This window comes from Myotis daubentonii, chromosome 2 (genome assembly GCF_963259705.1).
Source record: "Myotis daubentonii chromosome 2, mMyoDau2.1, whole genome shotgun sequence".
NCBI lineage: Eukaryota > Metazoa > Chordata > Mammalia > Chiroptera > Vespertilionidae > Myotis > Myotis daubentonii.
Window position 1 is genome coordinate 16,550,738 of NC_081841.1, and position 18,074 is coordinate 16,568,811.

Genomic DNA, 18,074 nt, shown 5'->3' on the forward strand with positions numbered 1-18,074 from the left:
CTCATGCCTAATTTCTTTCCCTGATAACAGAATTCTTCACTTATTTTTAAAAAAAGAAAACTTCGGAATACCTAAGTTTTGCTATCTTTCACAAAGACAAGAAATTAAAAACAAAGTCATGTAAAACTATTCCTCTTAAATAAAGAATTCCTTAGCTGCTACATATATCCATATGATGGAATGAAATATAAACATTTTCTAAAATATATTTTAAAAGATTGTTTAATAACAATTGGGGAGAAAATGCAATAAGACACTATTATATAGTCCCAATTTTTAAAATGTGTATGTACATGTGTCTGTCTACAGGCTTAGGATAAAAGCGTGGAAGAATACCTAGAAATGTTAACTGTAGGCATCTCTGAGAGATTTTAATTTTCTTTATATTTTTAAGTACTTTCAAATTCTAAAATGTTAGCAAGTATAACTCATAGAAACAAGTAAGAGTTATTTAAAACATTCTTGTTAACTAATGCCATGCCACAGTGTAAATAATTGGAACTGGGAACTCTGAGGATAATGGGAAAAAGGAAGATGACTGAGGATAAGTGGACTAAGTGAGATAAGGAAAAGAACAAAAATGGCTGAGAACTAACTGCTGAAGAAGATCTCAGATACCTTAGAAGGGCCAGAATGATCCTTGTAGCAAAGCATAGCAGAGGGATTACTAAAGAAAATGGAAGTATAAATGTGTATCAGAAAAAAAAAAAATTTGTATCAGAGGAGGAGTTTTTGACAATACTTGTTAAACAAACACATTCATTTGTAGTTAGCAGATAGAAACAAGTTAACTACTAAGAATCTGTTATCAAAATACTGGGAAGCACTTTATGTACTTTAACTTATTCCCAGATTTTCAAAAGGCAAATAGAGTTATATGTTTATATCCACTCAGAACTATAATAATTACATGGGTGGCATTACTGAGGATAAGAAATACAAGTTACATTTAAGGACCCATTTTCTACAGGTGGGAGACAATTAACAAGGGTGAGTAGTCGGTGAGAAACTGTGCTCATTATCAAAGGGTACCTTCTTAAGGAAGATCAGTCTTTAATTGATAGAGGGAGGGGAGAAAAAAAGAGAACTATGATGTTAATCTAGCAGTAGGTTACAAAGAGGCAAATCTTGAATTATAATCACTTAGCAAAAGGTGAGGAGAGCTCTCTCCATAGGAGGAGATAGGATGAAGAACCCAAGAACAGGATCAGCACATTCTCAGGAACTTCTGCCTCGTATTTATACTTTTTCTGTAATTGGTGGTGGGGAGAGGAGAATGAACATAGCTTCTATGTTTAATGTTAAGGTAAACAATGTAAGAAAACTGGTACAGATAAAGATTTCTATTAATGCCTCTAAGGATCCTAACTTTTGTTAACCATCTCCTACTTTTCCAAATGTATTTCTAATCTCTCTCTAGTCTGTTAAATACATCAAACTTCTACTTTAAAAATATCACTCCAAAAATGAATTTCAGAAGCTCCTTTCCAGCTGTGTACCTTCATAAAGCTTGAGGAAAAGATTTTTGTTTCTTGCTGTTGCTCTAGGAACCTCCCAAAGCTTAGACAGGCTTTAACTTTATCAGCCTCTTCCCAAGCAAGGTTTGATGCAAGTTAATTGGACTGGTGACTAAACACTTATCCTATATAATAAAAGCCTAATATGCAAATCGACCAAAAGCAGAATGACCGGTTGTTATGATGCACAATAACCACCAGGAAGCAGACGCTCAACACAGGAGCTGCCCTCAGCCCGCAGGCCCCAGGCCAGCCAAGGCAGGTACCAGAGGGGGACCCCTGATCGCCCCGCTGGTCGCCCTACAGAGGGAGGTGACTGGTGGCAGCAGCAGGGCCAGTGAGTGGGCGGCACCAGGCCGGCCAAGGCGGGTGCCACGGGCCCCCCGACAATAGCCCTGCCAATCGCCCTACAGAGGGAGGCAACCAGCGGCAGCAGTGGGGACCAGAGCCAGTGAGCGGGCAGTACCAGGCCAGCCAAGGTGGGTGCCAGCGGGGGCCCCCCAATTGCCCACCAGTAGCCTCACAGAAGGAGGCAACCAGTGGCAGGGGGCAGGGCCAGTAAGTGGACGGGGGCAGGGCCAGAAAGTGGGGAGCCCCCCCCCCAATCGCCCTGCCAGTAGGCCCAAAGATCAGCCCTTATTGCCGGCCAGGCCTAAGGACCCTACCCATGCACGAATTTCGTGCACCAGGCCATTAGTATTGAATAATATCATACATGTTGGTTGAACTATTTCAATAAAATACCAGCTGATACCTATTGGCAAAACTAACCCCTTATTAAGAAAAAATGGCCTTTTTAGGTCACTTAACCTTTCCTCTCCTTCCTAATCTCACTGAATATAAAACCAGGTTGGCTACACAAGGCCTGTGGAATGTTTCAAGAAGCTTTAAGTGACAACTCCTTTGGAAAGGGCTAAAAAGTAGTACACCTTCTCCAATCATCCCATGTCATTTGGACAAAGGCAACATATCCTTGCCTTTTAGAAAGCATGCCCTTATAAAAAAAATTTTTTAAACTTCACAACTTTAAACAAAAGAACTTAGCAGAAAAGGATTGAAATGAGTCAAAAAGTGACCTTTACATGTGGTATCAGGTTCACATTAAGGAAAAAAACAACTATGGTCAATAACTTTTAAAAATTAAAATTCTATGTTTTTATTATAATCTATACAGAATTTTTATAGTAGCCAAGAAATGAAAAACTTTTGGAACCATTTTTATAGTGGAATGTTCTTAACATCCTATATAATAAAAGCCTAATATGCTAAGTGTCCGGTTGTCTGGTCATCTGTTCAACCAATCAAAGCATAATATGCTAATGATATAATAAGGCCGCTCAACCGCTTGCTACAATGTGCACTGACCACCAGGGGGCAGACAGTCAACCAGTAACCAGTCGCTATGAAGTGCACTGACCACCAGGGGGCAGACGCTCTGACTGGTAGGGGTTAGCTTGCTGCTGGGGTCCAGCCGATCGGGACTGAGCAAGACAGGCTGGACACGCCCTGGAGCCCTCCCGTGGTCCTTCCCTGGCTGGCCAACCTCCCGTGTCCCTCCAGGTCCGATCGTGCACCAGTGGGATCCCTTGGCCTGGCCTGTGCCCTCTCGCAATCCAGGACTCCTCGGAGAATGTCAGAGAGCCGGTTTCGGCCTGATCCTGCTCAATGCAGGAGCTTCCTCCTGGTGGTCAGTGCGCTCCCACAGGGGAGGCGCCACTCAGCCAAAAGCCAGACTCACGGCTGGCGAGCACAGTGGCAGTGTCAGGAGTCTCTTCCACCTCCGTGGCAGCGCTAAGGATGTCCAACTGACGACGCAGGCCCACTCCACTGAGGGCTCTTGGACTATGAGAGGGAGCAGGCCGAACTGAGGGACACCCCTGCCTCCGAGTGCACGAATTTCGCAGGAGCCCTAGTTAAGTATATATTTTTCAAAGTAAAAAAAACTATACTTTTAATAGTAATCCAAAATTTCTTTCCAGGTAGCCAGCCATAGAATCAAAATTTTAATAGCAAAACTAAGTTTGGCAAAGTACATAATATTTTAACATCACTTTTGTGACACAAAAGCATGACTATAAGTAAATTAGGAATGATTACCCTAAATTCCTGTTTGCTTTTCTACCTGCCTGCTACACAAATTAGCTTCAATGCAGAAGGAACATTTCTGAATGGAAAATTAAGTTACCAAGCATGCAATAAAATTGTGAGTATGGGAAGAACTACTTGATGTTTTCATAAGAAAAGGGCACATACATATTTGACATTTTCATTTACTTGTAAATAATCTAAACTATAATCAAACCTTCCAGAATAGTACATTTCTCATAAATAAAAGCAATGACTCATTTTACTTCACTAATACAGGTATTTGTAAATTGATTCTTTAAATTAGTTAAAAGATCCCTTCCATCATGTGAGAACTCAGCAAGAGGTCAGCAGTTTGCAACCCAGAAGAGGGCCTTCACTAAAACCTGGCTCTGCTGGCACCCTAATCTTAGACTTTGTCTGCAGAACTGTAAGAAATAAAAGTTCTATTGTTTATAGCCACCTGGTCTGTGGTATTTTGTTATAGCAGCCCAAACTAAAACAACCACTTTGCCCTTCTGGAAATAATCATGACCTGGGACAGAAGACCTGGACTCATCCACTGACATGGCCCCCTCCTTCCTGGTCTTCAGTTTCCCCACCTCTACAGGAGGGAGAGAACCACATCATTTCCAAGGGACCTTCTGGTTCCTCCGACATCCTCTGGATTCAGTGGCTCTACTTTGTGACTGCAAAAAAAGTTGCAATTTTGGCTGAAGTGGAAAGGCCCCTCACACTCAGGAGAGGCACACCTATGGGCTGCACCTCTGAAGGTGGCAGGCAGTGAGGGGAGTTTAGTGAGGGAGCAGGGCAATCAAGCAATTGATGAAGCTATGGGCAGACACACATCTGGCAGAAACAGGAGAAGGAAGTCAGACACCTGGTTTTGAGTGTCCCCCCACCACTTAACTACATGACCCACGCTAGTCCTTAATCTGAGCTTTCATTTCCCTCTTGGTCCATGGATGAGCTATCAATGTGTCTGCTGAATTGGGTTTTGAACCCTGAGGAGCTAATGGAACAGGAAGACAAACTCTGGGCTCTGAGATGTCACCTCCAGGAGGGGAGGGGCCTGTAAGGAGCCCTCCCACCCACCTCCCACCCCTGCTGCTCCAGATGCAACAGAGCAAAAGGTGCTGATACCTCTAAACCCAACTCCCCAGAACCTTCTGCTATCAGGCTAAAGCAAGAAATCCGGACTAGACAAGAGCCATTGTGTTAAAATTTTTATGTGAAATTCTGTAAATGTAGAGTGTGGCCTGAGTTCGCCTGTCCACGAGGCCTGGCCTGTCAGCTCACGCTCAGCACTTGGTATGGATAGCTGTACTGCCCTTCTCCTCAAACTCTTCCTTGCTGACCCAGAGCTGCTGGAAGGCCTGCAGGGAGGCCAGGATGGAGCCACCGGTCCACACGGAGGTCTTCCTCTCGGAAGCTGCGGCCACTGCGGGGCTGTCCCGAGGGCACAAGAGGCTCAGCTCCCTCTGGAAGCGCTCAGGGAAGCCCTCCAGCATGGTGCAGCCACCACACAGCAGCACATTTGCGGCCATCTCCTCCTTGAAGCCCGCCTCCTGGCAGTGGCCCAGGCAAGTGGCTGTGAGTGCAGGGAGGCCGGGCTGGCTGCTTCCCACCAGGGTGGGCTTGAAGAGCATCTCGGCACACTGGAAGCGCTCATGGCCAATGGTGATGACCTTGCCATCTGGGAGCTCGTAGTCCACACGCAGCTCCTCCAGGTCCAGGCCAAGCTCCTCCTCAGGCTGGAAAGCCGAGTAGCAGCACATCTTCTTGATGTGGTCGAGGATGTGCAGGTGGTCGTCCTTGGTGAAACTGTGGCCGGCCTTGATGAGCAGCTGCAGCAGGTAGTTAGTGAGGTCGCTCCCCGCATAGTCAACACGGCCAGTCAGGCCTGGCAGCACGTTGCCTTCTGAGATGGGGACCACATGTGAGACACCGTGCCCGCTCTCCACCACCAGCCCTGTGGTCTTGCCGTAGGAATAGATGGACAGCAGTGACTGGGACGTCACGTGCATGGCAGGGATGCCAAAGGTCTCAAACAGGAGCTCCGCATACTTCTCCCTGTTGCTGCTGGGGCTAAGTGGGGGGTCGGAGACCAGCACTGCATGCTCCTCGGGGAGGATCTTCATCGCTTTGTGGAAGATGTACTCCCAGATGTTCTGGACACAGTCCCAGTCCACCACAATGCCGTGTTTTAGAGGGTTAACCAGCTTCAGGGGTGCCTCAATGTTGAGCAGCTCGTGGCCCACATAGATCTCCTTGTGGGCATCACCCACATCAGCTGCCTCGCAGGGCTGGCCCACCGTGGAGGAGATGAAGTAGGTGGGCCTCGGCTCTCCCGCATAGCCACACTTACAGTACTGCGAGCCCAGGTCGACAATAAGCGCCTTAATCTTGTGCACATTCTTGGGCTTCATCTTCGGCTGATTGGCTGAACTTGTGTCCCGAATGCCAGTATCAGGAGCTGGCAGCGTTCCTGCCTCTCCAGTGTCACCATGAGCCTTGCCCGTGGGTATGGAGCTCAGGCTGTCCCTTGTCGCCATCTGCCTTCGTCCTCACCTTTCTCACATCCACATCCTAGAGCTCCGTGGAGAGAAATGAGGGTCCCCCTCCAGCAGTGCCAGGGCAACTACTCAGGATTGTGATGTCACTGGGTGCTGGTCCATTCCAGCAGCAGGGGTTGGCTTGGCCTTCGCACCTGTCATCTGTCACCCTCACTCCCATCCCCTAACTTGACTGCTCACAACAAAGCAGGTGACCAGCAGTTTTAGAAACCCAAGCACACTGGGGTCTCAGAGGTTTGTATTCCTACCCCCTTACATCCCACTCCTGACCCCCTGCTCACTAACTGGACACCTTTTCCTTCTCTGCTTCTTGGCTGCCAGAGTGATACATATTTGACCCCTTATAGTAAGCCAGGCACTGTACCAGGCACCTCACATGTTACTTCACAGAATACTGAGAGGTAGACAGAGCTGAGGAAATTGAGGTTCAGAATTCCAATGACTTGCCCATGAGCACACAGCTCTTGGAGTGTTTGTAGTTTAACTCAAGTTCATCTAACTCCAATGCACCAGGTCTCCCTACAGAGTGTGACGAGAGTGCTTTCATTCCTTTAACATTTACTGGGGTTTGTGGTGGATCCAGCCCAGTACAGCCTGCCAGTGATAGAAAGGAACCCAGTCACAACCAGAGCCCAGCCTAGGAGAGAAGAAGATGGAATGGATGCAGGGATTTTGCAGGTGAAAGTCCATTGGGGGAACAGAGATTCACAAAGAAAGGAGCACTCATTGGAGGGTGGGAGTCAGAAGGTTCCCTAGAGTAGTGATTCCTAATTCGAGTTCTCAAAGATATGTGGGTATCTGTCAGGTAGTTGAAGAAGAAAAGGCATCCCCAGCAGACAGCACAGCCTGAGCAAAGGCTCAGAGGGGGGCATGGTGGGGAACTACCTATAGTTAAGGTGTTTGTAAAAATGGATGAAGCTAGAGGGTCACAGAGCCACCCAGGGAGGGCTCACATGCTAGGAATAGGGGCTTGGATTGACTTGAGGACAGCTGGAAAACCATAAATACTCTAAGCTGAGACGTGCTCAGATCTGACTTCTAGAACAATTTTAGAAAGATCTGTGTTTAGCTGTAATATAAAGTGGCAAAACTCTAAGACCTGAAAGGAGAATTGAAGAAATTCTTGTAAGACTCGAAGGCATCCTAATCCTAAACTAGGGCTGTGATAGTGTGGAAGAGAGCAGGGGCAGGTTCTAGAAAAGTTAGATGGTAGAATCTATTCTAACTGGTTGGTTGGCTCCGTGCCATCTCTAGCCTCAAGCATTGCATTTACATTAGATGACTGGATTAGATGTGGAGTGAAGGAGAAAGAGGAACCTCTCACTTCTGCCCAAAGAAAGAAAGATGGTCTGTCATACAAAATGGACAAATTCACTAGGTTCCCATAAGGCCCTCCATACCAAAATGCCCCCAAACCCACCAAAAACCAAATCTATTAGGACTTCGGTGACAAAGAAATAAGATTTAAAAAAAAGGAAAGGGAAACAACCGGGGCTGAGAAGTTTTTGGTGCAGACGTAACTGAGGGATTAGGAAACATGGAGAGGAAAGAAAAGGGGGGTTATTGCTATGAAGCATGTAAGCATGTTAATGAAGAACTCATGGACTGTTTGTTGGTTGAACTGTTTCTGGAACATGGCACTATGAAACTGGCTTATGCAGATAACTTTATAAGGATCACAGTTATGAGCATCACCAAGCTCCAGTGGTGATATCACAAGTCACAGAACTGAAGGATTGTACACTTGATCTGGAAGAAACAGTTGTGAGTCATAAACTTGTCCTCACACTGGACAGATGTAACTCTCTGAAGAAGCTACTAATTGGTCTTTGTTCTACTTTTGAGTTGTGCAGGGCAAGCCAATTCTTCCATGTGACAACCCTTATACTATTCAAAGGCAGTGTTCAAAGAAAAATAAAATTAGTTAAGAGTGGGTACATTTTAGTAACAGTGTATGATGCAATTCAATGGATTAATATATACTACTGAGTTATTTATATGAAAGATTTGACTCAAACCCAAAGTGTACTTTTCTTTTTTCTTTTGCTTTAAGAATCAAAATCATCACTAAAGGGGGGGAAGAAATCAAATATTATACCTGTATCTGAATGGAAGGAGCTTCTAGGGCTCTGTAAACCATTGGTAGGACACTGTTCTTTATTTCATCAGGAGGAGTTTTGGTTAATAGCAAATCCATTTTTTGTAAGAAAATTAACAAAATCTGTGTAGAAAAAGGGAATAATGCATTAAATTCCAGAATTTTTACATGATTTTATATATCCCAAAATTAAAAGAATATTCTAAAGAATAAAATTCTAAAGAATAAGTTATATATTTTCACACTCACCATGTTGCTAGCCTGAGGGCATGGAAGACAAAAACATACAAATCAAGTCTCTTACATTTCTGGAAGCATAATATTTAACATCTGCTCTCAGTTTAGGCATTTAAATAAAGACTAATTTCCTAACTCTCACAAATCTTCAGTAATATGTCTCTTACCCACAAGTATCAACTATCTGGAAAGCAACTGGGTAAAGAAGTAAAAGCCTGAGGGCAACAAAATCACATGGCCCCCAACAGTAAGTTCTGTCACTTGGTTTCTATGAAGCTCAAGAGAAGAAAAGGTACAGGAATAAAAAAGACTGTCAGGAAAAATTCTAGAAAGAAATGTTTCAGTTCATTTTTTGACCTAGCTGCCACCACGTACCTAAATAATAAGGAACAAACTGCCTCTTCTATTCATGAAGAATACTTAGTCTTGCCAAAGCTCGGTTAAAATTTTCAAAAGGAATTTTTAGCTAGACTACTAAGGAGAAAAAGAGTACCAAAGAATGGAGGCAAATAAGAATTCAAATGGTATCTTTGGGATACTATATTGACTAATGCATAGCCTAGTGGACATGTGGCTCTGCTACTTTCCCTCCTGATATCTTAACAGCGTTTGAGGGAGTCTGCCTCAAAGCCCCCAGTTCGCTCATCTGCCCTTTCCTTAGCCACAGGAACTCCTGCCTTACCACAAGGACCTCCTTCTGTTCCCCTCCTTTCAAGGGAAGGATTGCAAACAGCCTGCCACAAAACCATTAAATCAGGTAGCTGATGGTTTATTAATAAGCGATTGCCATGTAGTGGCAAAAGCAAGTAATAATTTACTATGTGCCAGAAAATTTCATTTACTCTCAACAGCCTCTTTCATTTTGGAAACGAGCAAAATGGAAGCTTTAAAAGATTAAGGAGTTGTTCAAGTAAGGAGGTAATGGACAGATTCCAACCCAGGTATATGACCCTACTGCTCTGAAATCCAAAACCATCTTGAATCTGGCAAATAAATACTGTAATAGAGTTTACATCAGACACTATGCTTTTCATTTACAATACACACACATATTATTTTTGGGTGCTATAAGCATTTTCCCTTTTCTGATGAAACTCTTCATTAACAATAAAATAAAAGAGAAAATACTGGCATAAACCTGTGTAAATGAAAGACCCTGGTTAACAGAACAAACAAAAAACAAATAAAAACACTTAGAAGTGTAAGATATACTTCTTTTTCCAAACCTGTAACTTTTAATAAGACCAATGGGAACAGTATAACACATGCACAATCTCATTACAATTAATTTTCTGAGATGTTAACTTATAGAGAACTGCAGACATTTACTTGGAGAGTTCAATTATAATTTTAGGAATGGGTCACTTCAAACATGCAAAATAGCTGACCAATGGAAAAGAAGTCTCTTATATTTACCTGTTTTTTAAAAGTCACATATCCATTCCTTGTTTTCAATGATAGTCACTGTTGATGAATATTACTGAATAACAGCTGATAAACAGGAAAATTATCTATATACATACCTGTATTGGCTCCTGCTGTTTAAAGACAGGGCCAAGGTCAGGTAGAATTAATTTGACATATTCTTCTTTGGTGCATTCTTCAGCAATCATTAGAACATTGGGCAAAACAAAAGGTACCATGTCAGGGTTTACAAATTCTGAAGTCAAGCAAGGCAAAATCCTCTGCACAATGACACGCTGAAAGGAAAAAAATGTTTCATAAAACTAAATTTTATTTCACATCTTTAGTGCTAACATTGAAATTATAGTTTAAAATCTCCAATCCCTTTGGGTAAGGTGACCATATAATTTATGGTTGAAATTGGGACACTTTTAAAAGTAAAATAGGGTGCTACTGACAATTATGGCAGGACAAAGACATAACTTGGTAACGTGACAGATAAAAAGGGATACATAATCACTCTTCCTTTAGGAAACCTTCCCTCAATTAGTCTTCACGAATATGTTTTTCCTCTTAATTCCTTCACTGCTTATGATTCATACCACACAATTTAAACACTGTCCTATACTGTTATTGCTTCACGCATGTTAATCCTATTTACACTTACTATAAAGGCCTTGAGAGCAAGAATAAATTTTTGTTTCCTCTTTATTCTCCATAGCATCTAACAAGAAAAGGGCTAGCAGTACATATCAATTAATTCTGACAGATTAAACATGGGACATTATTTTGGAACCCGAAATTATTATTTTTCCAGTGGTTTCTTCAGCATTCATAGTGTTTATACTATACTGGAGGCTCAGTGCACAGATTCACTGGTGGAGTCTCTCGGCCTGGCCTACGGGGATTGGGCCAAAACGGGCTCTCCGACATCCCCCGAGAGGTCCCAGATTGCGAGAGGGTGCAGGCCAGGCAGAGGGACCCCACTGGTGCATGATCAAGGCCATGGAGGGACTGCGGGAGGGCTCCAGGGCATGTCCGGCCTGTCTCGCCTAGTCCCGATTGGTCGGACCCCAGCAGCAAGCTAACCTACTGGTCGGAGCATCTGTCCCCTGGTGGTCAGTGAGCGTCATAGCGACTGGTCGAAGCATATTAGGATTTTATTATATAGGATTACATTCATTGTTTAATAAGCCAGAGAGGGAGAGTTGAGGAACTGGAAAGGCCTAGCATCAATACAAATGTATCCTCTTAGGTGTTGGTAATACAATGAGTTCCACAATAAGAGATTATGGGTTTCTTTTCTGACATTTATCTTTCTAATTTTTTTATGCTATTTCATTTTCGAACAATGCAAAAGAAGGTCCACTAAACTTCTGGCTTCAGTTTGAAGTCTTTTACAGTCACAAAGTTACATTTATTTCTTTGGAAGAGTTATTATAGCAAGTTAAAGTAAACTTTAAATTCTAAAATCCTGGCTATAATAAGAATCTGACCAACAACAAACCTTGGGCAATTTTGGTAGAACCTTTGGCAGTCCTTTGAAAAACTGTGATTTCTGAAGGTTATCTCTTTGGAATAAGGTATCAAAATACTGCAGTGTTACTGCACCAACATCATCAAAGAAAGGAATCTAAAAACAGGAAATGAAATTATTTTGATAAATATTAAGGTACTTCTCATATCTGCAACTGCCACAATTTGATGAACAATATTCAGAATATTTAACAAAATGCTAAGAGATTATTTCATAAAAATTCTAATTTAGAAAATCAGAATAAGGAAGTAACAAATTATTTTTCTTTCCAAGTTCAAATTTTCAGAAGCAGTACCTTTGAGTTGGCTGGAATAACTTTTTTTTTTTTTTTTACATAACTAGTAAAATACTGAAATATTAAGTAAAATAGGTTGGAGGTACAAAGAACATCATTAATCTATTAAAGGCCATGCTTATATGAGTGAACAAGAGTTGGAGTGTCCAAAATTTTTGCAAGTATAACTATGTTACAACTGTTGTTTCTTTGAAATCTTAATTTTATATCAGAGCAGGTATATGCATAATTTAAATGTTTAAGAGTAAAAGAGACTGAATATTTAATACATTCAAGAATACAGATATTATCTGGGGACTATATACGATTAAATCTTGTTTTAGAAGCAGTTTATCTACTTTCACAGATTTTCTATTCCTCCACCTAAGGCAGAAATTCATGTGTCCTCACTTACCTTCGTCATTTGATCTGCATCTGGTCTTACAGTTGGAGTTACATTTAACAGTAGTTTTACATGTTCACGGACTTCCTCAGGTATATTTGTAAGTGAACTAGATCCTAAACGACTCAACTATTCAAAAGAGTGATAATATTAAATATGAATATAAAATATTCAGAGATATGCATTTATGTTGTCAAGTCCATTTAAGAATCTTAAAATTTACTTAAAAATATTTTTTTAGATTCAAACAAATTGCTAATTCTATTACTGCAAGATAATTAAAACACTTATCTTTATTAGCTGATTATTTCTATTCCTAAAACAAAATGCCCAGTTTTTTAGACCATATTTTAAAATTCAGTCTAGTAAATACATGTCACGATTACAGTTGTAGTAACAGGCTTTAACTAATCCTCACTGATTAGATAATTACTTTTGCTAAGCTAATTTTATGCAAACAAACTATATATAAGACATTCATCTCAGAATTTTCTGAATACATTTTTAGGAAAAAAAATCAAAGCAGCATTTAATACATTTTTAATGCAAGCAAATATTTAAAGATAAATACCTGATCCAACTGCCTACTGAAACTCTTATAAATATCTTGCTTGTTAATTTCAAATACAGGTTTCCCTTTGTTAAATACAGCATAAATGACAGTTCCTAAAGAGTACATATCACTGGCTGTTTCACAGCTCACAGAAAGTATGTATTCGGGAGCCAAATATTCAGGATTTGGAAGACACAATGATGGTAAATTTGGGTCCCATTCTTTACATGGAAACTTGGGCTATAAGAAGACAGAAAAGAGATTTTATAGCTTACATATTTCAAATTAAAACAAACCTCTATCAAGTAACAATGATCTAGTTTTAAATTCAGTTAGCCATGTAAGTAAAAATTGTTATCCCCACCTTAAATCATATAATTTTCTAATTTCCAAATCTGGAAAGTGCAAGGAACAAATTTAAGAGATAATAAAAAGATCTCTTATACTGAGATTACTGGAGTTCTCTTCCAGAAGACTATATGATACACTACGTTTTATGATACACAGGTTTCAAGTTTTATGGGCTCAAATAGATTATTGATTGAAACCTGTTCTTTTACTATGTGATTTAGTTAATAGGTTCAAAAAGTTGGAAGATTAAACAAATGTATGGAAAACAGACCTCACGCAGTGCTTCACTCACAGCACATAATCAATACGAATTCTTTCTGCTTCCCTTTAAAATGTTTACTTAATTACAAATCTATCTTAGGACAAATCAAGGTCCCCTTAACAACTATATATAGTAAAAACTTGAAATACTGCAGTGTTTTCCAAGCGTAAATAGGCAGGTATAATCACAAAGTAAAAGTGCTTTAGAACCAGAAAGACTGGATTCATCCTAGCTTTACCATTTGCCACCAGCCTAAACTTGGCAGGCTATTTTATTCTATAAACCTAACCACGTAGGCTGTATTTTTCCTATACCTCACTGAGTTGTTATGAGGATTAAATAAGTAAATCTATAAGAAGTGTTGAGGAAAGTGCTTCAGCAAATGTCATCATTGATATTGTTGTTATCATGCTCCAATAAGTTGGGGTAATATTGCTGGAGGGTCACAATGTTGGTTAGTGCATTTGACATGGTGAGGAAAAAAATGCCTTAACCCAACAGCCCTCAAAATTTATTTAAATCTAGCATCTTTTTCTCAAGCAACATTAACTATTGTGGAATTAACAAGCTGAAGAATACTCTTAGGTACAATGAACTGTAAAATTTTTCTATAAATTTAAGCATACCATTGTACCATGCAGCCTATTTCTAGACATTTATCAGGCTTATAAATTCTCTTGACCATTCCAGACGCCGTCACAAATTTCCATAGCTTTAAAAAATTAGAACACTAACACCTTCATTACCTCTTGTTCAGAAGGATTGGTCGATGATACACAAAAATCAAAGCCCATTATTTTCCAGGCTCCACTTTTATTCAAAATTATATTTTCAGGTGTAATATTTCCATGAACCATTTTCACACTGCTATGCAAAAATGACAATCCTTCAGAAACCTGTAAATGTAAAAATAACCAGACATTTTTACATTAAATAAAACTCCTTTCAATTACAATAATAAAGTGTCTCATAAATCATAATTGCTGCCTCTCCCAATAAAAGATTTTTTATGTTTCAGATAACAATTAAATTTCATCACAAATGCAAAAGTGCAGATAATCGCAGTTGCTAGGATAAACGCAACAACAACCAGAGTACAAATATTAAGTTCTTTTCTTAAATTTTGTTTGTTTGTTATGAGAGAGAGAGGGAGAGAGGGGGAGAGTGAGGGAGAGGGAGGGAGAGAGAGAGAAAGAGAGATTTGTTGTTCCACTGATTTATGCATTCATTTGATTATTTCTAGTATGTGCCCTGACAGGGGGTGGAACCTGCAACTTTGGCATATCTGGAAGGTGCTCTAACCAACTGAACTACCCAGTCAGGGCCATTAAGTTCTTTTCTATAAGCAAAAAGATAATATAAAAGCACTTTACTATCCAAATTTACTCAATTCCTGATTTTGAAAACTGAGGAAATCTTTGGTTCCTGAGTTACAGATAGTAAATATTGAGATACCTTTGTCAATTTAATTCTAATTCTTAGTATTTTTTATACTTACACTTCATATTGAAATTTAATTTTTCTGAATAGCGTTGTGCTCAGTTTTCAAATATGAACTAATGTTCTCTCATTCTCAAAACATTTAGGTTTACTGAAAGAAGCCAGACCAAAAAAGGGAGTACATACTGTATAATGCCATTTATAAAATGCTAGAAAGTACAAACCAATTCATAGGGACAGAAAGCAGTTCAGTGATTTCCTAGGGCGAGAGAGAGAAAATAAGAAAGAGCAGGGGAGAGGGATTATAACCAGTATGAGGAAACCGGGGGGGAAATAATGGATATATGCAGGATATATGCATTATTTTTATTGTAGTGATGGTGATTTATGAACTTATAAAACTGTATATTTTAAATATGGAAGTTTTTTGTATGCCAGTTAATTATACCTTAATAAAGATGTTAAAAATAATAAACGGAATGATCTCTGTCCTCAAGGAACTAAGAATCTACTGCAATTTATTCTATAGAGCTAAAGATATTTTGCTAAGCAGATACAGAAAAATCAGAAAATATGGACATATATGAAATGGTTTACTATATCTCCTAATACCTATTAATTCCTTTAAAGATATAATTTCTTTTTATTAACTACTTTATTATTTCAATTTAATATTTACAAAATGAATTCACAAGGTTTAAAACTCAAAAAAATCAAAAGGGAACCACCCTATGCACCAGTTAATGAGTGCCCTTACCCAAAGGTTACCCATATTGCCCTAGCCGGTTTGGCTCAGTGGCTAGAGCATTGGCCTACACACTGAAGGGCCCCAGGTACGATTCCAGTCAAGGGCACATGCCCAGGCTGTGGGCTCGATCCCCAATAGGGGACTTGCAGGAGGCAGCCAATTCATGATTCTCTCTCATCGTGGATATGTCTATCTCTCCCTCTCCTGTCCTCTCTGAGATCAATAAAAATATATTTAAAAAAAAAAAGTTACCCATATTATGTTTCCAACAATTTAAATATAACTTAAGTATAGAAATAAACTACAGAAAATTCTAGAACAAAGAAATAATTTTTAAATTACTAAAAAAGAAAATGCAATGGTTTACATTAGTCTACATGGCTAATAAATCTGAAATAGCCAAAAACAATTTTGAAGGAAAAAATTCTTTTCACAAGATGAATAAAAATACATACCTGAAGCAAACCATATTTAGTTTCTACATCGTAAAGTTTATAATCCTTAATATCTGGAGAAACAGTAGAAGGCAAATTTTCCCAGTTACCTAGAACATTGGCTAAACTGGCAAAAACTGGTTCTGTACAAAATGCCAAGCAATCCCTGTTTTAAAAAGGAAAAAGGGTTATTCACTATCATTTTTCCACATTAACGAAATTACATATACATAAAACATTATTGGTTCTATTAACAAAAACATAATCTATTTTAGATTTCTCTTCAGTATTAACTTAACAACTCAAACCAATAGAACAATGTCAAGAAGCTTTGCATAGGAATTATACTGGTAAATCATTCAACAGTCTTTTAAACTAAGTGTTATAACTGTTGTGATACATTTTTTAAAACTTAAAAAAGTCAGGAAATAAAACATTATTTCAACTGTGTTTTTTGATGATTGATATTCTTTATGGAAAACCAATGAACTAATTTAAAATACTGTTACATTATACCTTAAAACATTATCTTTATTTCTAAGGCTATAATTTTCAGACAGATGTGCAAAGGAAGCTACAGATTTCCCATAAAGGCCTCTGGAGCAAGAGGAATCAGAAAGAGGGACAGGGCATAGGTCCAGGTCCCTATAACCAATTCCATGGGAGCAGCTTTGTTTTTTATGTATTTTATATACCACTTTGAAAGGTGTCAGATTTTTAAATTTTTAAAATTACCGCTCTTTGCCCAACTGGCGTGGCTCAGTGGTTGAACATCAACCTATGAACCAGGAGGTCAGGATTTGATTCCTGGTCAGGGCACGTGCCCTAGTTTGGGGGGTATACAGGAGGCAGCTGATCAATGAGTCTCTCTCATTACTGACATTTCTATCTCTTTCCCTCTCCCTTCCTCTCTGAAATCAATAAAAATGTATATTTTTTAAAAGATGACACAACATAAATTTCATTTTTTCGTCATTCTCAGCAACAGATCCCAAGCTCATCATTGAGAAAAATAGATGGTAGAATAACTTAGGGCTATGGACTAACAAACTAGGCACAACAGAAGGTTAAATGTATAGAGCAGTACCTGGAACACACATAAAAATAGCCCCCAAAGAGTGAATCAATAAAGAGAGGACAGGAAATTCTAGTAAATTAACAAGGACAGCAACTTTCAGACATGGACTGTATTCTATACTTGTCTTGCATCTCCCACTTTGACTATTGCAGTGTTGAGCACAGAATAAGCAAACAGACTCATGGCAAATGTGAAGAAAGCTTCAGTTAATATTTCAAAAACAGAGATATACACAGAATATGCAAATGAATTTTAGGGAAATAACTAATCCTTAAGAACTCAACACTCAGTTTATAAAGTGACAGGATTTATGACATTTTTTACTGACAGGATACTGTATAGACAGATTTCATAAATAAAGTTATTATAAACTATTTGTTCAGGAAGTTTCTTACATAAGTTTTTATAAAAATTTACCTGGATTCTTCTAAAGGATGCTGGACAGTAAGAAGTCGAGGGTGCCGTAGCCGAGTTAACTGTTGGACTCCTCGTTTTAGAGAATCGATGATTTGATCCTTTTCAAATTTTTGATATTTGTCAATCAGCTTTTTATCAAAGACAAAAACAGCTACTTCCTAAAAAAGAATTGTGAAACTAATTTTAATCAAGAATATATGTGTATTAAAATTTTACTTAAGTGTCACAGCAGTCTTCAAATAAATAAAAACTAATAGCCTGGAAATTTTAGCACCATTGTAATATTTTTCTAATATCAAAAAGCTTGTTTCTTCATGATTAGTAAATCTAAATATTTTTAAAGGTATAAGACCCACAGCCTCATCTAAGAACACAGGAAGATCTCCATATCTGAACTCTGGTATCAGAGGTACACATAAACTGTGTAATGTGTTGTCCCACATTTAATAGTCTCTTATGTAACCAGAATTCAAATAAAAGTTAAAATGTTTAAAAATTCAAAATGCTATTTATAATGATAACGCTGGAGTATATTACAAAATTTTGAAATCCTTTTTAAAAGAAAGATTGAACATGTCAGGGAGTGGTTGTTTATACACAAAACAACATAAGCATCTTTTACATATGAATAACCTATAATTTCTCTTTCTCCTTCTACCT

General features: G+C 39.1%; 2 protein-coding genes across 4 annotated transcripts in view; both read right to left on the bottom strand.

Moving 5' to 3' along the window:
* Nucleotides 1–18,074, bottom strand: part of SCYL2 (SCY1 like pseudokinase 2) — a 53,352-nt gene that overhangs the window by 20,713 nt on the left and 14,565 nt on the right. For 2 of the 3 annotated variants that reach the window (XM_059681873.1, XM_059681875.1), the window contains 8 exons: nt 17,415–17,572; nt 15,941–16,085; nt 14,044–14,193; nt 12,703–12,924; nt 12,144–12,260; nt 11,425–11,550; nt 10,037–10,213; nt 8,277–8,399 (listed from right to left, as the gene is read on the bottom strand). In XM_059681873.1, the coding sequence (XP_059537856.1) occupies nt 8,277–8,399; nt 10,037–10,213; nt 11,425–11,550; nt 12,144–12,260; nt 12,703–12,924; nt 14,044–14,193; nt 15,941–16,085; nt 17,415–17,572 (1,218 nt within the window). The remainder of the gene's footprint in view (nt 1–8,276; nt 8,400–10,036; nt 10,214–11,424; nt 11,551–12,143; nt 12,261–12,702; nt 12,925–14,043; nt 14,194–15,940; nt 16,086–17,414; nt 17,573–18,074) is intronic. The other variant, XM_059681874.1, reaches the window with a different exon arrangement.
* On the bottom strand, nt 2,668–7,866 carry LOC132227130 (actin-like protein 7B). Its single transcript, XM_059681880.1, has one exon. It carries the CDS (start codon nt 6,155–6,157, stop codon nt 4,904–4,906), a length of 1,254 nt encoding a protein of 417 aa, XP_059537863.1. The 5' UTR covers nt 6,158–7,866; the 3' UTR covers nt 2,668–4,903.

Coding starts and splice junctions, on each gene's coding strand:
- LOC132227130 (XM_059681880.1), bottom strand. CDS start 6,157: ATGGCGACAAGGGACAGCCTGAGCTCCATACCCACGGGCAAGGCTCAT.